Source organism: Delphinus delphis, chromosome 13 (genome assembly GCF_949987515.2).
Source record: "Delphinus delphis chromosome 13, mDelDel1.2, whole genome shotgun sequence".
Classification (NCBI taxonomy): domain Eukaryota; kingdom Metazoa; phylum Chordata; class Mammalia; order Artiodactyla; family Delphinidae; genus Delphinus; species Delphinus delphis.
This window is the reverse complement of record NC_082695.1, coordinates 30,509,423-30,534,269: the sequence shown is the minus strand read 5'-3', so window position 1 is coordinate 30,534,269 and position 24,847 is coordinate 30,509,423. Positions and strand designations below refer to the sequence as shown.

General features: G+C 46.9%; 1 protein-coding gene across 2 annotated transcripts in view; it reads left to right on the top strand.

Moving 5' to 3' along the window:
* PTPRM (protein tyrosine phosphatase receptor type M) overlaps positions 1 to 24,847 on the top strand; it is a 745,004-nt gene that overhangs the window by 656,909 nt on the left and 63,248 nt on the right. For both annotated transcript variants that reach the window (XM_060028688.2, XM_060028687.2), the window contains exons 19-20: positions 1,814 to 1,890; positions 5,431 to 5,467. In XM_060028688.2, the coding sequence (XP_059884671.1) occupies positions 1,814 to 1,890; positions 5,431 to 5,467 (114 nt within the window). The remainder of the gene's footprint in view (positions 1 to 1,813; positions 1,891 to 5,430; positions 5,468 to 24,847) is intronic.

Here is a 24,847-nt window from a genome sequence, read left to right as displayed (position 1 = left end):
AGCACGTCGTGATGACAGCAGCTGGCGTTATCCATCACTCGCTGTACACTGGGCTCTCTGCTCATCTCTTCCTGTGTGTTATGTTCACGCTCACCGTAACCCCATGGGGAGGCACTGTGAATCCCTATTTTGCAGTTCAGAAAGGAAAGCCCAGAGAGACGAAGCAACTCGCCCGAAATCACAAGTGAGGGGTTCCAACCGGCACCCCTGACCCCAGAGCCCACACGCGGGACCACTGCCCGCACATGTTCTCCCTGAGCAGAGCAGGGAGACACGGCTTCCTCCAGGCTTCGCCCGTGTCCCACCCACTTTATCCCCACTCTCCGGGTAAATGTACTGAGCCCAGGCTAATCGTAAGGCACAGACAGGAAACGATACGACCGTCTGTCTGGAACTGGAGTGAGAAGCCCCATCAATGAAGGAGAGTTAGAAGCTCGACACGGATCTCCCTCTAGCCCCACTGTTGGACACAGAACATTCCTCCAAGGAGGGCTGAACCAGAGGGATCAGCTGAAACGCTGGCTCTCACTCAGCACGTCAAGCCAAGGAACGGGTTCAAATCGACAGTTCGTCCAGTGACCTTGGGTCAGATGGTCTGTCACCTGCAGGCTCCCTGGCTCTTGCCTCAGTCTGGGGGTATCATTTCTCACCCACTAACCCAAATGAAATGTTGGCAGTTTAGAGGCAGGAGCTCCCACTGCCCTGCGTCAGGGGAAGAGTGGTTTGCAAAGTGCTCTCCCCAGACCACCTCTCAGAGACCACACTCCTTCCCCCTCGGAGCAGCTGGCCTTTATCTGCCAAATATTGGGTTTGGGTGTAAGCTTTCATTGGAAGAAAGGGCTCCTCTGCTTCAAAGAACGTTCATTTAGGAAAACAATTTTTAAAGGACGTATTTTTAAAAAAAACAAGAAGTTCACTTTTGACTCATTTAAAAGATATTTGGGGGAAATTCTGGGATGTTCCAGACCCTGATATAGGGGTCAGGGGTAGGACAGTGAGCAAAACAGGAAAATCCATGCCCTTATAGAGGTTGTAGCACTTTCCTTTTTAAAATTTAGATTTCAAGGAAATTATTGAGATGTCTCAGTAGCATTTATGGAGAAAATTTTCCATTCAGAAAAAATGTTTACTGTAGCTAATTGGGCCACCATCACGACCCCTATACAGTACTTGGTGTGTGTCAGCAGTTTGTGTTTTTGTTTAATCATTAAAACAGCCCAGTGTGAGGCAGGCGCTGTCATCCCTCCTTCAGGTGAGTGGCCGAGGCTTGGTGGTGTAACTGAGCGGCCTGGGGTCACGTGGCTGATGGGGACAGACTTGCTCCACCGGCCGATGCCCTCGAGGCAGGGGGAGAGAACTCTGGGTCAATGACTGAGGTTAGAATCATGTCCATATCTCCTGGGAGGCTGGGCCGTGGTTTATAACCATCATTTGTCAAGGTGGATGTCACAGGCAACCTTCAGAATCTCAGGGCTCACATGTGATTTAGTGAAGCTGTTGAACTTCCAGTCCAAGAAATCATTCCACTGTGATTCACAGGACTCTAGGTAAAAGTTTCAAACCTCTGCCAATGCTTCACATCTGTAAATGATCAAAGAGTACGTTAATGAGATTTCCTGTAAAACGCAAAGGATTATAAAAACCCTTCCCTGTCTTAAGAGCAAGAATGTAGGCGTGTAGTATTTAATTCTCCGTTTATCTTTAAAGCAGCGTGGATGTGGAATACCTCTCTGTAATGTGCTTAACACGGTGGGGCTCTGAGCAGCCTGACGGATAGCTCTTGTTAATTGCTGGGTTTTTTTTCCTTTTGCAGATGATCATTCCCGGGTGAGGCTGCAGACCATAGAAGGAGACAACAACTCAGACTATATCAACGGAAATTATATCGATGTATGTATCTTGAAACTGTCAGTAAACCCGTGTGTTCTGACACGTAGCACCCCGTGTGTCTGCTCTAAGACGCGTGGACACAGGCTGGTCCAACCCTGGGAGCAAACACATGCCCTGTCCCATACACGCAGAACTCGATGGTGGAGACATGTCAGCCTCGGGCTGGTGAGCTCCCCGTGACGTTCCCTGCCTCCTTTGCCATCCCATGCTTCTGTGGACTAAGAAAATGGTATTTCCATTTTTTTGTCAACAGCTTGGATTATTTGACACTTAAAAAAGTCTGCTTGCATATTAATAGGACAAAACTCTCTAATTCCTAATTTGATGATTTACCATCTCTTGTCATCATAGCACTTTCAAGTTGCCTTCAAAGTCATCTGCAGCTGTTAGCCAGGACCTCTGATGCATGCAAGACGTGTCATTAAATATGTAGGCTGCTTAATTATTGAAGCCTGCTCCTTTGTTCATTCTGCATCATGTTAACTTAATGTCTTACATTAGAATAAATTCTTTGGGAGACAGCATGTTTTCACTTGAAAGAATGAATGAAATCAAAAGTGTAGAGTGAAAATCAAGGGAAAGTTGCTGTTACCTCCAAGGCCCAAGTTTACATTAAACAGATCTCAGTTCCCAAGGCATCCTCTGTGCTTGGACTTCATACTGTTTCTTAATCCATCAGTTCTTCCTTGCACAAGTTTTATTCAGATATGTGGATTCCTTTCTTGTCTTGGTTGAGTATTACTAAAAATACTAGCATTACAATCTCTAAGAGTTATCTGAAAATGACTACAAGAATGTTATGTGTAGTGCTTCTTGGGAGGGTTTGGCATTTGGGGGTTATAGATTTGAGGCCTGACAGAGGATTATTTGAAGACTAATTCATATCTCAGTCTTCAAACAAAGACCCCTAGACTCTACATTTGATAATGACCAAAAACATAACCAATCCAAGGTAGAAGTTTTTATTAAAGCAAAGTTTCCTCCAAAGGCACATGACACTTATCACTTTATTTGGGAAATATTTAGGGAGTGCCTCACAGGAGTACTCAGAGGTGCCCAAGACCTTGCACCTTCTCCCTGAGGCCTCACAGCTTAGGAGCTGAAGTAAGGAACGTCTTCACTCTGACACCTGTTCCCTGGGGAGAGTCCAGGAGAACCCTGTTCACACCACAGTCCCAGCTCCCACAGCCCTCTGGGTCCTTGAGCAGAGGGACAGTGTCCGGGTCCTGCTGTACCCCTGCCCCTGACACAGGCCTCGGATGCTGTTAAGTCCTCAGCATCTGCTGAACCACCCTCTGAGGAGTGGCTGTGATCAGATCAGGCTTTGTCCTGGAGGCCATTTGAACTAAGCTCTAAAGAACGACTGGGTAGAGACACAGAGGAGGGAGGACCTAAAAGTAATGAAAATACCAGATTCATTAGTTCTCGTTTTAACAGAGAAAAGAGTCAGAATTCAGGGCCCCTTTTCACTTAGTCAATGAGATTTTATTGAGCACCTATTACAGGTCAGTAACTGTTTGAGGCACTGGTGTTGTAACTGTGCACAATTCAAACCAAAACCAAAAAGAAAGCTCTGACATAATGGACCTGATGGTCTAACCGGGAGGAAGAGACCACAAATGAAACAAGTCGGTTAAGTCTCTCTGGTGTTGTAGTCGGTAGGAGGAACACAGTGGCGGTGGAGTGTCAACTCCACCGAGAAAGTGGGGGTCTGGGCCGGGGGGATATCTGGGGGCTGAGCCTCCAGGCCGAGAGGCAGCCCAGGAAAAGGCCTGGCTGTGGAGCATGCCCGGCAGCTGTGGAGGAGTGAGGGATCTGGAAGCTGGGAGGGAGACGAACTGTAGGTCGGCGGGGGGGGGGTGGGGGGGGGGGGTGGTGTGTCAAAGCGAGAAGGCCCGCTAGGTGGCTGAGGGTGGCCTGGCCGGGGGCAGGCGGCCAGAGGGAGGGAGGTGGGAGGATCCTGGGTCTGGGCTGAGGTGGAGGCTGGGGAAGGAGGGGCCCGCATGTCTTCAGGAGGTGGGGTCACTGTTATCTGCACAGGACTGTGGTGGAGCGGACTCGAAGTGGGGAGGAAATGAGGAGCTGGGTTTATATGTGTTCAACTTTAAATGTGCATCAGACGTCTGAGGGGAGGGGAGTCGGCACTGGTTCGCCCCAGGGTTTCAGGGCAGAGGCGCGGCAGGAGGTGAGGATGCAGGGCTCCCAGGACAGCGGGTGCCGACGGCCGTGAGGCTGGAGGAGCTCATCAGGGGAGTGGGGTAGACAGAGGAGAGTCCAGACACAGGGCGTCCCAGCATCGCCACCAGGGAAAGCAGGAGGGGATGAAGGAATGAAGAGCGGGAACTGCGGCCAGGCAGGGAGAAAGCCAGAGCGTCACATCCGGAGGCCAACGAAGAAGGCATTTCGGGGGTTCAGTTGTGTTCATGCTGCTGGCGGGTCAAGTAGGGGAGGCCTGGGAACTGCCATTATGCTCAGCATCAGAGGTCTCCATGGACCGTGCCAGCCCCCATCTCCCAGCACCTTGCAGACTGACACATATGGTGATGAGTCCAACCAGGTCTTGCTGCGTGGAGCTCACCAGCTGGCAGGAAATGACTGATCGTCTGAATCAGCCTCCTTAATATCTGCCGTGACTCTATGTCAGACACCTGCAGCAGGCCAGTTGTACAAAAGAATGTGTTTGCTTTGGTTGTTCACTCTTGTAGACTTGCTTTTAAGAGCAAAAAGATCTAACAGATATTCATCTAAGTGGTCTGAGAAATTGGTATTTCCTCTCCAAGTATCTTTATTCTCTTTTTCAGCTGGTTTTGGGCATAGTATTTTCGGGCATCTCAGGGGACAGAAAGGGGAAGTATTAAGGTCCGTGGTGATATTATATGTTACCTGTGTGTCATTTTCTCTAAATTGGCTTTACCTTTCCCAGATATCGATCCTGTGATGTCCCTTGTTTCCTTCTTGCTTTGGTCCCAGTTTTCATCTTTCCCCCTTCTAGCAGGGTCATGATAAAAGGAAGGGGTCTTGCAGAACTTCTACCTCTTTAAATTCCTGGTCCTTGCTACAGCATCATGTCTTGGTATTAGCAGTGTTTAAAAATGGTGTTTGGTGTTACTATTGATATAACTGCCTATATTGATGTAACAGAATATGCGTTAAAGCTTTGTCACATTGCCAATAACATCCCAAACACAGATGAAATCCTGTTGCACATTCCTAGCCGGTTTACACTCTAATCAGAGTTGTGGTCATGTTATTTCAGAAAATCCATAAGTTGTTAGTGTTTCCTGCTCATCCATCATCTCGTAGCCTGGGTGTGATTAAGTTACTCACCCACTCCCCACCGTGCAGGCATCAGGACTGTTATATTCAATGCACCTTGGCTCATTAAGAGGTGCTCAATGGTCCCAGGTCTGGTCATGTAACTTTCAAACGATGCAGCTATTGGTATTTGTAGGTGCATCATTTTGGCAAACTTAGCATGTGATTTCTGCGCTGCTTATTGATTTTTCAGTTTGTCAAATATTCTTTCTCATTTATTTTTAGGGTTATCATCGACCCAATCATTATATTGCTACGCAAGGTAAGTTGATTCCAGCTTTGATGTCTTTCTCTGTTTGTTTGCCCGCTCTGTCATTTCATACCCAGCCCACCCTCCCTAGGAGCTCTGTCGCACAGTGCCGTAGCCCCGATGATTGCAGTGTTAGCCATCAGCACATGCACCCTGGTTTCCCATCAGAGGTCCTGGTGATGTAATCATTCAGTTAGAACTTCATGTTGAGATCATTAAAAGAAATGTGTTCATCAGTTAATTATTGAATCAACTCTGTCTGCCTTAGCAATTAATCTGACATTTGCAAAAATTGATACATAGATATTCGTTGAATAAATAGGTACTGAATAAAGACCTGAGCTGGTCACTGCTGGGAATGCAAGCCGCATCCAGCAAGCACCCGTCTCACATTGGTGTGGGTCAGTGGGGAGGACATCTGCACACGCAGTATCACTTAAAACCTTGTGTGCAAGGTACAGATCACAGGTTTGGGAAACTCGGACAAGAAAGAGGTGGCTTTGGGGTGGGATGATTCAAAAACAGCTTCGTGGCAGAGGTGAGCTTGCGGGGAGAAAACATCTAATTGAGAGAGACATCACCAGCAAAGATCTGAAAGCAGCGAGTCAGTGCTCCTGGGTAGAAAGCGGTTGGTGGCTCACTTTGGCTAAAGGAAACAGAAAGAAAGTCAGAGGAACGTGTTGGGGAAGTTCATGGCGTGGTTTTGTTCTTTTTTTAATTTATTTTATTCAAGTGTAGTTGTTTACAATGTTGTGTTAATTTCTGCTATTGAATCACAGAGTGATTCAACTGTACACATATATACATGGCCTGGTTTTTGTACCCCCCCAGTGATGGGGCGGGTCATCTGTGGAGGGTGAGGATCGTGGGAGATCTGAGGATTTCAGGAAGAGGCATTGTCAGGGATGAGTTGGTGAGTCAATACAAGGTGAACCAAAGAAGTGCTGGGAAGCAGAGAGGACCTGCTAGGGTTAAAGAGTTAGGGATGAATAGAGAATAGTTCTCTCCCTTTTATTATTTTATCATCGTTTCTGGTAATGCATCATATCCCAGAAACAGGAACAGGGAAATCCGAAGGATGCAACCTGCCAACACTTAGGGGTTGGCCGGGGGTTGCCCAAGAGCAAGTCAAAGGAGCAAGGGAATCAAGGATGACAAGAATCATGGATGGAAAAGTCTCAGCTTGGAGGCGGGTAGGTCAGAGGTGTCCAGTGTGCCACGAGGAGAAGGAAGGCGCTAAAGGATTGAGGCCAAGTTCAGTGAATGAGTCACGAGGTAGAAGAGGCGGTCGTAGCCAGAGACCAGAATCCCAACACTTAGAGCAGCAGCAGCCGGTAGAACTTCCTGCATTGGTGGAAATCTTCTCTGTCTGTGCCATCCAGTATGGTAGCCGCTGGTCATTCGTGGCCACTGTAACTCAAAATGTATGCACTGCGGGACTTCCCTGGTGGCGCAGTGGTTGAGAGTCCGCCTGCCGATGCAGGGGACACGGGTTCGTGACTCGGTCTGGGAGGATCCCACATGCCGCGGAGCGGCTGGGCCATGAGCCATGGCCGCTGAGCCTGCGCGTCCGGAGCCTGTGCTCCGCAACGGGAGAGGCCACAACAGTGAGAGGCCCGCGTACCACAGAAAAAAAAAAAAAAAAAAAAAAATGTATGCCCTGTGAATGAGGAACTGAATTTGAAGTTTCAATGTTGACTTAAAGAGCTACATTTGGCTTTTCCCCACTGGTGGTGTTGGGCACCAGAGCTCTGGGGTGGACAAACTCTGGGTGTAGCCAAAATGGAGCCTTACCCTCAGTCCCCACGGCCACAGCAAAAGCCTGGTGGTACCACTCGTAGAGTCCAGTCTACGTCACCACTTATAATTCTACACCCAGGTCCAGTGTGTTTCCTTCCCTGGAATGACGTCAGTAAAGTCTCCTTCCAAGGTCGCCTTGCAGTCAGAAGAAACACCGCACAGACAGTGCCCGGTGTGAGCCTGGCACAAGGCAGGCCCTTGTTAGGAGGTGCTAAGGGCTTCAGAGAGCAAGTGCCCAGCTTGTCTCACATCTAGACAGAACGAGGACGTGTTTCCGGACCTCTGAGCCCAACCCTGGGAGCTTCCAAACCGAACTAACCGATGCCTGTGGAGGAACCATCACTCGTGCTTCACAGGATCCGCAGGGCTTTCAGAATGCCCCCAAGTCAGGGTCATAACAGCTCTGATTTCATACACCTGATGATTATTTGAAATTTGCAGTTTTACAAATTTACATGAAAATTTTATTGCAAAATATACAAAACGCTCCAGAGTTCTTGATTAGCAGCCCACGTTTTCATAGAAAGTATAAGCAAAAAATTAAATCTGATTCAGATTTTCACAGTTTTCACTGTAGATTCATGTGACTCAACAGCCAGCAGAAGTAGAGATTGAAACCCGCAAAGCCCTACATGGGTCCCCTCCCTTCGTTCATTCTCTCTGCCCCTCTGTCCCCGAGGGAGGTCACGACACTTAACTGCTTAGCAGTCGTCCATGGCAGCCTTCAACCTCTCAAGTATTCATGAGCAAATATACTTGTAGGCAGCTGAGAAGTAGCAAATGTAACGTTTGCAGGAGACCACCACGGTGCCTTTAGCAGAGAAGGGTACCCCGCTGTTCACAGAGCATGGCCCTTTCCTCGGTGCTGGGTGGGCTACAGGTTGGACTCCACGACCAGGCAGTCCTTCCATCGCTATTATTGGTGCAGCAGGAGGAGGAAGGAGTGAGCAGATTTTTAATCTGATATTCAGTCCAGACAGTACCCATCATGTTATGAGTCATACCTTCAGACCGTGACGTGCAGATTGATAAGTCAGAATGTCTTTTCTAGTGTGTGCCGCAAGGGCAGTGTAACTGGTGGCCTCGGATTGCCGGTAATAAAGATTTCTGCTCGCCTGCAGTAATTGACCTGGGCAAGGTAAATAGAACATGCTCGTGGGTAGCTTTCATTAAAAAAACAAAAACCACAAACAAGCTGATTCTCAAAGTCCAGCAAAAAGGGCGATGAAGTCTAACAGGCAGGTGCAGTTTTTGAATCCCTCCTTTGCTCTTTTTTTTTCGTCTCTATTTTGCACTGAGATGAGTCTTTAAACTCACTTCACAGCAGGAACCCCTGAAACTACATGAATGGTCCATTTTCCTGACAACTGGTTTTATCCCCAGGAGTTGGAAATACATAGATTTCTAGCAAGTCCCTTCAATGCAGAGGGCGTGTCATGAATTTATCCCTTCAGCCTCTCCCCCTCCCTCAACTTTATTGATTTTTTTCCACCAGTAACTGACTTTGACCTTTGATGATCATGGTAATGTTTCTGCAAATTGAAGGGACCGCATTCAAGCCAGATCGGTGGCTTTTTGAGTGTGTTCTTCCCGTCTCCCCACCCTTTAATTGTTTTCCATCTGGCAGCTAATATATTGATGATCCGGTATGCACTTCATCACGTCTGCCTGGCCAGCCATTAATACAAGTATAACACTCAGCACTTAACAACTTGGTGTGCCAGGGGTCAGAGGAGAGGAACTCACGTCTGCGGCTGCTTCGTCCACACAAAGAGGCGGGGCAGAGCTGGGATTTCAAAAGCTGGTTCATGGAAAGAGGCAGTACACAGGCGGGTAGGGTCACCCAGAACGGATCGTAATCCTCCAAGACGATTCGGGAGAATGCCTGCCAGCCACGTGGTGCGAGAACGAGAAGCGTTCTCTTCATCGTTATTTACATTTATTTTTCAAACTGACTTCAAGGGTCCTGCTCAGAGAACTCAGGAAAGACAGTGTGAGGCAGTTGTGGAAGAAATGGCTGTAAGTCTGGGATGGACATGGCTGTCCAGCGCCGCATCCCTCTGCCTCACTTCCAAGCTCATCTGTGGGCTGGAGATGCACAGAAGCACGGGGAGATCCTACCCAGAGGACAGGAAATCCGGGGGGGCACAACGCAGTCACGGGGTAGGGCACCCGCGCTTGGCCGGGTTTCAGAGGAGCCAGACGGGGGGTACAGGGGGAGGCAGGTCTTCATCCAGAGGATGGACCGAGTGGGAGGACACCCAAGGTCCAGGAGGAGCACAGCCCCTGGCAGTGGTCAGGAGGGAGACCGCCTGAGGGGGAAAGGTCTTCATCCACGGCATCTTGGGTCTTCTGGGTTGCTTCTTGAAATGGATCGCCGCTCAGGACAAATTCACACAGACACACAATTTTACACAGAAGTTCAGGCATTCTCCAACTTACTAAAATCCAGCCTGAAAGATCTATACCCCCTAGATTAAGACCCCTGAATTAGAGGGGTTAAGAACAAAGAACTGACAGGTAAAGTGAGGACACATTAAAAGGCTTTGAATAAGGAGCATTATTTAATGAAAGGCAGAAAGGCAGGGAGGGAAAAAGGAAGGATGTTTCTACGCCATGTGGTGGTGAAAACAGTGCTTTAAGAAGATTAATTAGTGTGGAATTATCCTGGAGAGAAAAACCTGCAAACAAAGATAACAGGGAGTAACCACAAGAAAATTTGGGATAGAAATGAATGACCCAGACAACAGGACTGGCAGGGGGCAGTTGTAGTTTTTATTTTACTCAACAATCCAGGTTGCATACAACTAAAGTATGTTTTCTAATATTAAATATGTTCTAGTGTCAAAACTGTTGATTTTTAAGTGTGATTCCTTCTCATTTAAGAAAAAAATAGTAGATACATTTTCTTTCTGTGTTCGTACTTTGGGTTTATATAGTACTTTCCTTTCTGAAACTTGGCATTTTTCTTTGTCCATCGTTCAGTAAATATTAAGTGCCTTTTATGTACTAGGCTTTGTGCTGTAACTAATTTAATGTATTTTCTGTCCTCTGACCATTTAAGATATTACTCGTCTCATTTCATAAATAGATTTGAGGCCCATGGGGAGAACTAACACGTAGCTGAGTGCCTGTGCCTTGCATCAGGGCTCTGCAAGCATCTCTGTAGTGTCTGGTGGGGCGGGATAATGTGCGATCCCCACCTTGCACTGCGTGCTGCCACTTCTGTGGGCCTCACGAAGCTCACCCCCCAAAGTCAGGTGGTGAATCTTTTACAAAATGAGTCTAGGATCCAGCGTCTTCCTCCTAAGTTGTGATGCATCTCAAAAAGCAAATTTTCTATGATACGTTCATACCTGAAAATACTTCTTAATTAAAATTGTCTTAAATGTCCTGAAATATGACACTGAGCGTTTGGAGTCGCCTTGTTCCCAGCTGGGCATCTGGGCATCTGGAAGACACCCTGGTCCAGGGCTTAGCTGATCCAAGGAGTTAATGCTGACGGTAACAAAGAGACTCTGCATGGCAAGATCAAGGCCGAGCTCAGAACTCTAGTTGGGTGGCCAACCCTGTTGAATTAGCACAATTCAGAAAAAAAGAAATGGTAAAGTGGGTGTCGGGGCACCTATATGCAAGGAGAGTAAATTATATGGACTTTAACAATCTAGAATTTAAAAGATGTTCATCTTTCCTGCCCAGAGACTCTGAACGCTCAGTGGCACATTTCAGGACTCCAGGTCACGCTGGCATAGACCCAGGAACTGAGAGAGACTTACTGTCCGTCGGACAGAACTGCCCTCAGCCTGGCAAGGGTAGTCTGTGTCTCAGGCCAGCCAGAGAGGAAGCTGCTTCAGCAGAAGGCTGCTTCATGGCCTGGCATCCGCAGAAGGGCCACAGGGTTCATCCACCAATCCACAAGCGCCTACTCACGGCCTGGTGGAGGGCGGGCACGAAGCAGTTGCCCAGTGGGACGGCAGGAGCGTGGGAGGGAGTGAAGGGATGAGCAGATGCGTGAATGGGGAGCTGCCACGTGCCCAGCACCAACCAGGCAGTAGAGTACTCCATCCAAGCCCAACGGCACCTCCGCTGGCCTGACACGGTGTCTACTGACCTGGATGGATTTTTAGCTCCAGTATCTGTGACTGTGTCTGTTCTAAGTTAAGGGCTGGTCACCTCCTGTTCTCGTGAACACTTTTTCTTTCAACATGTCAGTAAATCAAGGCACTGTTTTTGGAGACTGTCCACTTTGTCGAAGTCACTTTGCTTAGCTCCACGCTGACTCTGCTCACGCATATATGGCCCCCCAACTACACCTTAGATAGTCAGTCTTATTTGTCCATAATTATAAGCTGTTACCAATTTGGAAAAGAGAAACCTAAAGCAAATTTCCTCCAGAGACTTTGAGCTAGGGGCAGACTCTTACATGAAAATAATAAAAACGGGGGGTGTGAAGGTTTACAGTGGAAATACCTCCTATCCTCCACTACTGCAGAACAGTTGGAACTTTGCTACAGTGACTCCATTCTGTCTACTTTTCATTTGTGTTTCTTCTGCATTTCATCCACATACCCTGTGTGGCATGAACATTGTTAATAAGGATTTTCAGAAAGATGAATATGGGTTAAATTTTCCCGGGCGTCTGAAGCAGTAATTACCGGGACCTAGAAGCGCACACTGCTGCCCTCAGCAAGTTGAGACTTGCCAGAGGGTCCGTGCAAGTTCTACACGCTCTGTAAAGAGCTTTTGTCTCCTGGGTTCTGACCTCCAGGTGGAGATGAGCACTTGAAATTATTTCTCAGTAGAATTGAAAGGAAACATTTTTTTAAATCAAAGGCTAAGCCCTCAGTAAACAACTTTTGTTTTTATTCCTTCCTCCAAGCACCAGCTCTGCGCACACCTCAAGTACAAATTCTCCATTAGCAGCTATTGTTCTTCCTGGCTAAGGTGTTCCCGCATTGTCAGTGGGTTGTAGGTTATGTTTGGATTCACTGATCATATCCTATTAGAGGTTGATTTAAAAGTATTGCCCGGTAAACTGGAGTATGCTCGAGTTTCCAAACTTAAATAGGGAGGCTTTGAGGAAGTGTGATTTATACCTAGAGAAACAGTGACCTCTGAGGAGGTCTAGGTATTCCCGACACCCAGGGCCAAGGTCTCCATGCAGGGCCCACCTTCATCTTACTCTCCATCTGCAGGTTTCCAAGGGAAAATGAACAATTTCAAGAAAACAGCTTATCCACAAACTTCCTTTAAAACAATAGTTTTTCTTCACCAGATTAATTTCAAAAGTTACTGGCCAATTAGCCAAAAGGTCGGATCGCAGACATGGCTCAGCCCTGTGCTCTTAATAAACTCTCTCATTAGAAGTGAGAACGTTTAAAGGCAGCTTGCCTATTAAAAGATGAAACCAAAAATAGATCATGTTAGGTACCATCCTTCAGGGTTGTCACAGATGCTGTGGCGGAAACATATCCCTCAAGGAACAGAACCTAAGTCGATACAGAATAATTTGAAGACAAATGCTGTCTCACAGGTACTGGGTCCTCAACCGCCTGGAAACAAATGCTTTTTAAATCTTTCAGAGTAATTTGGAAGTGTTCCTGATTTGAAGTAGAAAAATGAGAGCATCTTTTAGAGATGGTAGAAACTTTAAAAAACCTTTAAGTCCAACTCTCTTGTTTTGTAATTGAAACAGTTGAAACTTAAAGCACAAATAGATTTAAGTGACTCTCATCATATCAGTTCAAATGAGTCACGATTGCAAAAGGATTTGCGAACTGTATGGGTAAACATTCATATTTGAATAGTGCGTACGCCGTGTTCAACTTAGGAGGAACATCATGTGTTTCCAGCCTCCTGAGGGGCCTTGGTTAACAGTGAGGAAAACGCAGGAGGTCACATCTTTCTTCCAGGTTCCGTCCTGAAAGGACAGAGCTGTGACTCACCCCCCAGGTGCTTTCTCTGGGGCTGGCCTACCCCGGCCTTCACCCCTCTTTGCAAAGCCAAGCTGTTCCTCTCAGGCATAGTTCATCGAAAATTGAACCAATATTTCTGTGCATCTACCAAGTGCCTGCTAAGTACAGGGCTGGGCATAGAGCACTGGCTCGGGAGTTACACAATGTGCCATGTATGTAAGCAACCAGCTGCTACCGATCTGTGAGTTTACAGCAACGTCAGATTTGGGCGGTATTTTAGCTGTTTCTCTCTCCCAGCCCTAAACCATTGAGCAGGTGGAGAAGTGAGGCCTGATTTTGCCCTAGAACCACACTCTTCCTGCGTCTCGGGACCAGGGTCCTTTATCGCCCATCGATAGGGTTTTGGACAAGTTTCTCAAGGCAGCAGACTTGAGGAAGTTTCTAGCCACTGCCAGTTCTTCTTCTCGCCTTCTCACTCAAAGGGATGCTTCTGGAGATCTCCCAGTGCCGTCGAAAACTTGAGATAGCCTGCGCTTCGCCGCGCCTAGGGTGTCAGCTTACCTCTACTTTACTAATTTATCACATTCATTCTCTTTTTCTTAAATAAAAATGGATCCCACTTGTGTACTGAAAAAAAGCTTAATTAAAGAAGATAGTGAGTAATGCAAGCTTTTATTTCTCTGGCAGTGGCCCCTGAAACATATGGAGGTTTTCCCCTTCTCACTTTGCTTCTCCTTGACAGAAGGCAGGCAGCTCCTCTGGGTCACCCAGCCCCTCCACTCTGAAGGCTGCCATTCTTTCTTTCCTCCTTGATGGCCTTCTCTCCGTGCCCCTCTTGAGAGCGTGAACAAGCACTCAGGATGAGTGCACGAGGGTTCTCTTTGGAGACAGGCCTGATGGATGCTCTGTGACTCCGCCAGCAAGAGGCTCTTGTAATGTGAACATTTGTCATGTTCCTCCCTCCCGAGGCTGCAAACGCTTTCTCGTCCGCCTCCTCGCAGCTCTTCGCGCGGTACCTCCATCAAGCCTGTCGCGGGGATCAGGGACCAGTGGGAACGCATCTCATCTCTGGATCTGAGACTGGACCCTTGCCACACGCTGCCTACCACCCCGCCGTTGTCTTCTATACACAAGTTCCTCTTTGGAGGCCTCGTCTTTGCCGCCGCTCAAATATGACTTATCTGCCTTTATCCTTCAGTTTCCATGTCAAGAATAATAGCAGCCTTTGCATTCCCATTCACAGGGGCACCACTGCAGGCTGGAAATGTTTATGTAACTGCTAGGGTGGTGTGATTCTAGAGGAGGGCTGAGTATAGTCCAAAAGGAACAAAAGCCAAGTAACGGTTCATTTAGGTAGATGGGGCTTCCAGAAATGCTTTGGAACATTCTAGTCCTGCCAGGAGTCACCCTGTTACTGGTTCTGTTCACAAATAGTCCTTTGCTTAGGTAACATGGTCACAATCAAATCTTTGAAACCTAAAGATTTTATTTGGCCGTAAAATTGCTTCCATATACAAATATGTTTTATGTCAGTAACTAGGACAAGGCTTTTTCCCCTGCAAGAGGCAGTAGAGCAGAGTGGTTAGTTAGAGTGTAGACACTGAAGTTACACTGCTGAGGCTCAGATTCCAGCTCTGCCAGCAACCTCTCAGTAAGTATTAGCTAAAATTCTTATCATTATTCCATTGATTCCAAAAACACATCGCTCAAAGCACATAGGTAGTCAGGCTTTAACCCAAGTATAGCGTATGCTCGTGTCATTTTCATAAAAGCTAATACATTCTACACCTGTTAGTGCTTCTTCCAGGATGTACCAAAGGGAACCACTTACATTTTCACCAGCATCCTGCATCCCCCTCCAGACTACAAAAATTATCGTCGCTGTTGTTGACTTTTAAACAAACACGGGTTGCAAAGACAATAAGCTAACTCATCAACTGCAGGGAGCATATTTTCCTTCAGTTTTTGAAGTCTTGCAGACATTGACCATCTCTGATAGCAGCAAAGAACACCAGCGTGGAGTCCTGAGGCCTCTCTGATGCATCCTTAGAGTCAGACTACATGTAAGTGAAAACAGCTTAATTCCAAGGACCAGACAAGTCCCTTCCCAAGAGGCTTCTTCCAAACCAATTTCTGATATAAGAATCACACAAGGAGAGGAGCTTTGGAAGGCCAGGAAACCACTGGAGGAGAAAATGGGGCTGAGCAATGATCTGGGAAAGAGAATAATGATGACAGAGGAGCAGAGGGGGAAATCAGAGGGAGACAGAGGGGGAAATCAGAGGGAGACAAAGGGCAAGACGTGTGCTCTTGGCCTGTTTCTGCAGCCTGTCTGTGTTGGGTGGGGCTGGACTGTTTGTGTATCAGAAATTATTTTAAGGCTTCCATGGGTGATCTTGTATACTTTTATTTTGAAATGATTCAAAATAAATTGATTCCGGCTTCCCCGGTGGCACAGCGGTTGAGAGTCCGCCTGCCCGATGTAGGGCACACGGGTTCGTGCCCCGGTCCAGGAGGATCCCACATGCCGCGGAGCGGCTGGGCCCGTGAGCCATGGCCGCTGGGGCTGCGCGTCCGGAGCCTGTGCTCCGCAACGGGAGAGACCACAACAGTGAGAGGCCCGCGTACCGCAAAAAATAAATTAATTAATTAATTAATAATAAATAAAAATGAATTGATTTTAACACATGTAGCTTTTGCTTAAGAAAAAAGAAAACCTCTAAAAATATTATGACAAAGTTAGGTCGCAAAGCCACTATTTTCATTTATTTTCTTCTTTTAAGGTCTTAAAATAATGGGTGAGGGAAAGGAAGAAGGTATCCAGAATACTTGAGTCATTTTGTTTTGAGTTTACTGTTTTTAAAAAGGTGCTTCTTGGGCTTCCCTGGTGGCGCAGTGGTTGAGAGTCCGCCTGCCGATGCAGGGGACACGGGTTCGTGCCCCGGTCCGGGAGGATCCCACGTGCCGCGGAGCGGCTAGGCCCGTGAGCCATGGCCGCTGAGCCTGCGCTTATGGAGCCTGTGCTCCGCAACGGGAGAGGCCACAACAGTGAGAGGCCCGCGTACCACAAAAAAAAAAAAAAAAATGCTTCTTTGTCTGTTTTTACCGTTGACTTGAGACATAGTTAAGAGTGGTGTGGAAATGCACAAACTTCTCCTTGTAAAGATAAATTAAGGAAAACCACAATAAAAATTATGAAGGCTATAAAAATGTATAACAGAAGAAGAATTATAATAATGACTAATCAACATAGGATGAACTCATATTGGAATTAAGATACTAGAAAATACAAATATAAAAAATGGGAAGGTGACGATGAAATACAAAGTTTCTGGTATCTCTTAGGAAGAAAGTGGCTATTGATTAAATTTATCTTTATTAACACATTAAATAATACCTACTGTATTATTCTTTATTGTTTTTAAGTATTTTATAATTATTTTTAGTGAATAAGATGAAAGTCAGATTATTAACCAAAAAAGAGCCAAGAGTTGAGGGGTTGTGACTGATACTACAGACAGAGGTTTCCCAAGCTGTTTTAGATTTTACAGTAGCCTGTCCATTAGTGTTTGGTTTATACCGATTTTCTAGTAATTAAATCTGACATGACCTTTTGGTGTCCAATCAGGATTTCATATGCTCTAGTAATGCACCTGGAAACTGACATCCCATGACACTAATTATCTAGAGAAAGCCATGAATGTTTGCACAGTTCATGTTGGCACACTTCCTTATTTCAGTCTGAAAGGAGAATTTTAGGGGATGGTATGAGTGAGGTGTAAACATCACCACGTGGATGGTGTGTCCTAGAGGAAGTGGATGCACACACAGTGGATGCCTAGTTTTTTCAGACATAAGAGGAGCACCTTGTGAGCCAGTTTAGGAGAAACAGGGTATTCAGCAAGTTCCTGCTCACCAATCAACGATACTTCAGTTAAAAAAAGGAAAAGAAGTAGAAAAGTTAAAAAAAAAAAAAGACTCAGGCAGTGGGTAAACCTACTCCAGTGTAAGAAGGGATTTGTCATTGCGTGAGAACCATGGAAATGTAGTAACCAAAAAAGAAAAAACCCACTGTTTAATGTCATTAATTAAGTCATCACTTATGACCCTACTTCTTTTTTTTTTTTAGACATCTTTATTGGAGTATAATTGCTTTACAATGGTGTGTTAGTTTCTGCTTTATAGCAAAGTGAATCAGCTATACATATACACATATCCCCATATCTCCACCCTCTTGCATCTCCCTCCCACCCTCCCTATCCCACCCCTCTAGGTGGTCACAAAGCACCAAGCTGATCTCCCTGTGCTATGTGGCTGCTTCCCACTAGCTATCTATTTTACATTTGGTAGTGTATATATGTCCATGCCATTCTCTCACTTCGTCCTATCTTACCCTTCCCCCTCCCCGTGTCCTCAAGTCCATGCTCTACGTCTGCGTCTTTATTCCTGTCCTGCCCCTAGGTTCTTCAGAACCTTTTATTTTTTTTAGATTCCATATATATATGTGTTAGCATACGGTATTTGTTTTTCTCTTTCTGACTTACTTCACTCTGCATGAAAAACTCTAGGTTCATTCACCTCATTACAAATGACTCAATTTCATTTCTTTTTATGGGTGAGTAATATTCCATTGTATATATGTGCCACATCTTCTTTATCCATTCATCTGTCGATGGACACTTAGGTTGCTTCCATGTCCTGGTTATTGTAAATAGAGCTGCAATGAACATTGTGGTACACGACTCTTTTTGAAATTATGGTTTTCTCAAGGTATATGCCCAGTAGTGGGATTGCTGGGTTGTATGGTAGTTCTATTTTTAGTTTTTTAAGGAACCTCCATACTGTTCCATAGTGGCTGTATAAATTTACATTCCCACCAACAGTGCAAAAGGGTTCCTTTTTTCCACACCCTCTCCAGCATTTATTGTTTGTAGATTTTTTGATGGTGGCCATTCTGACTGGTGTGAGGTGATACCTCATTGTAGTTTTGATTTGCATTTCTCTAATGATTAGTGATGTTGAGCATTCTTTCATGTGTTTGTTGGCCATCGGTATATCTTCTTTGGAGAAATGTCTATTTAGGTATGACCCTACTTCTAACAAGGCATTATTTCATTATAGCTTCAATGCCAATCTTCTCTTCTTTTAGTAAATTAAAATTAAAATTCCATTGGACTGGTCACTAAATTAAATTTCCACTGGTGAACATTCTAACCCTGTAATGCTGGACATAAAGGGTGTTTCACATGAGAGCTGTCCTTAGAAAATGCTGCCAGTTATATTTTTGAATTTAGGTTAAATAAAGTATTCCCAAGTTTTCCCCATCACAGAACAATTTCTCAGTGTTTGCTTCTGAATCTTTAGTTGATTTTTATTGTTTCTTTCAAATGGTAATCGGGGGGGTATTCTTAACAATTCAGGAAAATAAGCAAATTTCATCCTGTGAACCTAGCCGTCTCCACTTCGCTTTTCTTTTTCTGCAGCTGAAACCAAAAATTATTCATAAAAATTCCATGATTTTCACTTAAGTAGCCTCAGGGGAGAGCAGATGCACCTATCAAATAAGTGTTGTTAAGGATTACTAATTATTAATGCAGAAGCCAACTGCTTTCTGTGTCACCATTGTCACTTTTGTGACATACCAGACAGATGCAGTCCGTAAAGCATGGTGGCATATTCTACCTTTTATGTTTCACTGCTGCAAAAATGAAAAGCTACTAAATGTAAAATTATAAACGTAAGTGTTATAGAAGCATCAGACTGAAAACTCACTTAAAGTTTTGTAATAAAAACTTATTCAGAAAACACTGAAGGGACATCTGATGTTTGGAACGTTGAGTAACTGACTTCATAATACTTACTCTAGATTATCTCCAGCAGCAGCAATAACAATAATGGATCAGAAATTTAGGGCGACTTTTTTTTGTTTTGTTTTGTTTTGTTTTTTTTGTGGTACTCGGGCCTCTCACTGTCGTGGCCTCTCCCATTGCGGAGCACAGGCTCCAGACGCGCAGGCTCAGCGGCCATGGCTCATGGGCCCAGCCGCTCCGCAGCATGTGGGATCTTCCCGGACCGGGGCACGAACCCGTATCCCCTGCATCGGCAGGCGGACTCTCAACCACTGCGCCACCAGGGAAGCCCATAGGGCGACTTCTATTTATGAGCTTGAAAATGAATGCGTAAATCTTAGGCCTCTCTTTTCCACATCGGAAAAGGGGTCTTTCAGCATCAGGGGTCTTCGGTTCCGATGGAGTGAGCTGGATGCCACAGGGCCTGACCAAGCCTACGCCCGGCCAGTGCCCAAAGCCAGGACTCCTAGTTTCTGCAGCTGCACTGCCCTTGGGGTCCCCGCCCCTTCCCTCTGTGCTCTGCCATTCGGTGTGCACCCCACACCATCCAGTCCTATCAGGTAGTTAAAGGCTGATGTGCGCAAACAAGGCCCCCGGGCTTTGGGGGTCATTCTGAAATTTTCAGAGTGTACCTGGATTGATGTGAGTGGGAATCCCAGTTTCAGAGTCACTTAGCCTCCTAAGCCTGGTTTTCATCATAAGATAGAAACATAGTTGTGATGCTGAATAAATGAGATGGTGCGTGTAACACACACCTGGCCTGAGGACTTATCCACCTGCCTCACTTAATTGTCCACCATCCTTCTCAGCCCGCTTCCCAGGTCCCCTTACTTTCCAGCCCAGAGCCCTCAGCTCCTTTGCTGACAAAGCAACGGTACTTCGCTACAATCCTGCTCGGTTGCATCCAAAACTGTCCTCCAAGGGCAGCCCTGTCGACCCCAGTCTGATTCAAAGGTCAGCTGATGCGTCCATGACCCACCGGCTTCTGTGCCAGCCCAGCCCAGGCCTGAAGCCCACCTGAGCCCCTGCTCTGCACCAGGGAGCCTGTCCCCCTGCCCAGCCCTGTGTGACCTTCCTGCCCCAGAATCACCACCAGGAGCCACAGGCTGCTCGCGGGCCCTGGGGTTCCCATCACTGCCTGGATGTCTCCGCTGCTGGTTTCCACCGGCCTGTGGATGGCAGGGAGCCACCCTCAGAATATAGTAATATTTTTAATATATCTAGAGTATTTTATAACTTTCCCTTTCATTAATTGGTATGGAGCATGAGCTCTTTGTTTACGGTTCTTTACTGTTCATGTTCAACATTGTCGTGTTTCTCGGGAGTTTTTTTTTTCTTTTTTTGTGGTACGTGGGCCTCTCACTGTTGTGGCGTCTCCCGTTGCGGAGCACAGGCTCCGGACGCGCAGGCCCAGCGGCCATGGCTCACGGGCCCAGCTGCTCCGTGGCATGTGGGATCTTCCCGGACCGGGGCACAAACCCGTGTCCCCTGCATCGGCAGGCGGACTCTCAACCACTGCGCCACCAAGGAAGCACTCTCAGGAGTTTTTGTTCAATAAATAGAGTAGATCCCTCCACTCTGGACACTGATGTCTGTCTGCGTCTGCGGGAAGCTCAGGGGCTCCCTCTGGACTTGAACTTTTGATACCTGGGCTCAGCTTTCTAGCCCACTGGGCCCACCGCCTCCAGGCCCCCTCCCTCCCTCCCTCCCTCCCTCCCTCCCTCCCTTCCTTATGGCTGCGGATACCTCGTCACACATCAGGCCAACCCACCTCCTCTCAGACAACCAAACACTTCTTCCTAGAAGGTAGGCTAAAAGATTGCTCCCTAGTTGTGTTTTTAATGTCTTCTTCTACTACTCATAAGGTCTGAACCCACAATTCTTGTAAAAATTTTGCATGTTGTCTCAAAATGGCTCCCATGTGTCCCTTCCCCACTCAGGTGGCACTAAGTCGCCCCTACTGGATGTTTCACCCAGAGGACCTGCCCCCCTCATTCCTCCCGCCAAAGTCACATCCACTCTGCACTCCACCACTGCAGGAAGAAGTACAATCTCTTCCTGACGTTGACTACTGTAGACATACATCACTGGCTGACAGTGGTCTGCAAAAGGTTTCCCTTGTGAATCCCCAAAAGAAGTTTGAAAAAATTATGTACCCCCTTTGAACATTTTAAGTTGCTATCTAAAATTTTCATCATAGGTTTATATACATTTATTTGTTAATAGGAGATAGGCGATATTTAATTATTTTCTAATATAAAAGGATTGATATAATGAGAATAAATATTTTATGATGTGCAATAAATAGAGTTTAACCACCTTACAGATTAAAGCACCGAATCTGAAAGAAAACACATGAAACTTTCATCCATGGTTTGCATCTAGGAAAACCTGGCTGTCCTACAGAACAGCCCAGTTCCAGTTAAAAGGATAAGTGTTACCAGCCTCTACCACTTTGGATGTCCTGAAGTCCGAGCATCTCAGGATGAACCAAAACACCCCATTTTTAACACCGGATTTTTCCCTTTATATAAGTATGTTTCATAAGGGAAGGCAGGAAGCACTGTGAGTTTCCAGGGTCAGTATTTCAGTCCATCCCTTGGTTTCACACCTGCAGGTCTTTTCACCGGGGCAGTGCCCCATAGTAATATTTAAGATCACACCTGCAGGTCTTTTCACCGGGGCAGTGCCCCATAGTAATATTTAAGATGAGTGAGGGCTTTGTCAAGTTTGAGAGAGACCACTGTTCCTGGAACTCCTCAGGGAGATCAGTTTGGGCAGAGTCCATAAAGCCGCTAAGTGTCTAGAAATTACTACTTTGGAAACTACCCATGTCCCCCTTGAAAAATCTCCTTGTGTCTGCAGAGGTGTGCACATCTCAGTTGAAGTTCAGGAGTCCCAGGACGCCGACCTTACTGCACTTTATATGCGAGTGTGGTGTGTTCTTGCCTTATACAGCCACAAGCCTCTTGAAAGCAGGGGCTATATTTGTTACCACTTTTGCATCCCTCACCATCCCTCCCAGGGTGCCTGGCACAGAGCAGGCTAAGTGCTCCCCCTTGGATGTGGGTCGCACACTCAGATTCCCACCAGGGGCCAGGAAGGGGATAAGAACGAATGAAGCAAGCTCGGAGGGGTCCGGGCAGGGGGTCGTCGCAGGGATCCCAGGGAGGCGGCACCTGCGACAGCAAAAGCTGAGACTGGAGACCCGGTCCAGGCACAGGCTGTGCGGGGCCACATTTGCCTCGTTAAGGAATCTGGGTTTTACTCAGTGGAAACCCCTTGGAAGCTTTTTAAGCAGGAACGTGACGTTTTGCAGAGGCAAGCTGTGGCTGAGATGGGGAGAACAGGCTGGGGGAGCCCCAGGGTGAGGCTACGCTGGTCATTCAGGGGGCACGTGGCTTGGCGGGGTGGGCGGTGAAAACGGAGGGAGTAAATCAGGATGTGCTGGGTTCTGGAAACGCTCGGATGCAGGGGGGGTTGAGGCCGCGGAGAAGGGGCCTTGGGAGAGGACGTGCCCACGAACTTGGCCTTTATTCTATAGCAGTGGGACCATGGGAGGCTTAAAAGAGGGAAATTGATCTCATATAAAAAGGCATTTAAAAAGGTGGTTTTTGGTGGTTGACATGGCTTTCCTTCTCTTCTCCTCTTGCCGGGATCGTGATGACTTGTACACACACACCTGTCAGGTAGGGCCCTTCCCAGTTCCTTAGATGCTTACCTGGGGGCATTGTGACCCGTGGGGTTAGACCTCACCCCATGGACAACTTTGCTGACCTCTCTCTGCCTCAGTCTCCTTTCAGTAAAATGGGGGAAGAGTAGCACCTATCAGATAAGGTTGTGATGTTTAAATTAATAACATAATACATGTAAAACACTCAAAAGAGACCTGGGAAATAGTAACAGCTCAAAAGAAGTTAGGAATTATCCTGTTTACAGTGGAATACCAATTCGTATCTGTACCCTTTCTTCTCTTCCAAAAACTCTCATACACCACCATGAGCTCCAAAGGACCTTGACTTCCTATGGCTCTAACACAGAAAACATACTATATAGAAATGAGAATGTGAAAAGAAAGGAGGGGTAGGAGTCATCTATCAAGGTTTGAAATTATGATTTTTTTTTTTTTTTTTTTTTTTTTTTTTTTTGCGGTACGCGGGCCTCTCACTGTTGTGGCCTCTCCTGTTGCGGAGCACAGGCTCCGGACGCGCAGGCCCAGCGGCCATGGCTCACGAGCCCAGCCGCTCCGCGGCATGTGGGATCTTCCCGGACCAGGGCACGAACCTGTATCCCCTGCATCGGCAGGCGGACTCTCAACCACTGCGCCACCAGGGAAGCCCTGAAATTATGATTTTTAATATCTCCCACTGCCCATGAACTAGAGAACTGGTCTTCCACAATAGAGCCATCCTTGAATGTCTTTCACTTACCCTTTTCACGGCTTTTCATTGTTTTCATTCTGCTCTAGTTCTCTCTGCCCTTTGTTGTTGCTGCTTCTCCAGGGCTGGGTGGTATAAGAACACCCGTCCGATATACAAACTACCAAACGTAAGGTAGATAGCTAGTGGGAAGCAGCTGCATAGCACAGGGATATCAGCTCAGTGCTTTGTGACCGCCTGGAGGGGTGGGATAGGGAGGGTGGGAGGGAGGGAGACGCAAGAGGGAAGAGATATGGGAACATATGTATATGTATAACTGATTCACTTTGTTATAAAGCAGAAACTAACACACCATTGTAAAGCAATTATACCCCAATAAAGATGTTAAAAAAAAAAAAAGAACACCCGTCCACACGTCTCTGCTCAGCAGAGAGAGGTCTGTACGTGCTGACGATCACCAGGGAAGTGGGATGTGGTCCTGGCCTGATGCTATTGAAATTTCAGGACCTTACCTTTTAAACGCTTCGGTCCCCCAGGGACAGCTGCTGAGAATAACCTTCCCACCTAGTGTGCCAACATCTGTAAATGCATGGCCACAGTGAACATGGGGCTCGCACGCAGCCAGCGACTGCAGGAATCAGACACCTTCCGGGGCTGTCATTGCAGCCATTCATGCCAGAGGGAGCGGGGTTCACAGCATCCTTTGCCTGCTGTTTCCTTGTCTTAGGAGTTTATCTGTTTGTCCCCCCTGAGAGCAATCTCCAGTGACCTCTCCGTGGATTATTCTCCCCATGCTGAGGGTGTTTTCCAGCTTTGGGGAGACAGACATCAAAGGCTAGGAATACATCCCTAGCCCCTCCAGGCGGTCCTCCTCAGGTGGTCCTCCCCCAGTTTCAGCCCAGCGACAGTGTGGGACTGAGAGTAAGCGCCCTGTGTACCAGGCACGCATCTGGAGACTCTCGGTGTTGGCTCACAATGGCCACGGTCATCTGACGCCACCAGGAGCTGCTAAAACCACATGGTGTCAGTGAGGTCACCCCGCCCCAGCCTCCAGTCTGCTTTTTGATTTTGTTTGGGGACGTGTATCTCTGAATCATAAGGTATTCGGGTCTCAGGAAATAATTTGAAATATGTTGAAGAGAAAAGGAAAACAGGATTGACAAATTTTGCATTGAAATCCTTACCTTTGGGTTCCTGCCTTCTTCCGTGTTTTCCCCTCAAAAAAAAAAAAAAACAAGATTTCAATGAACATTCATGAAAATATCTTGAATCGTCAGCCAAGATAAGACTCTCTGGTGCCCACCCTGAGCAGCTCCATCATTGAATTGCCCCAGGTGTGGGACCAGGTGTGGGAGGAGCTGAGTGGTGTGCAGGAGGGGCCCACGCTCACATCCAGCAGCACATGGTGCCGCCCAGGAAGGAGGCAAGGGACAAGAGACAAGGAAGATC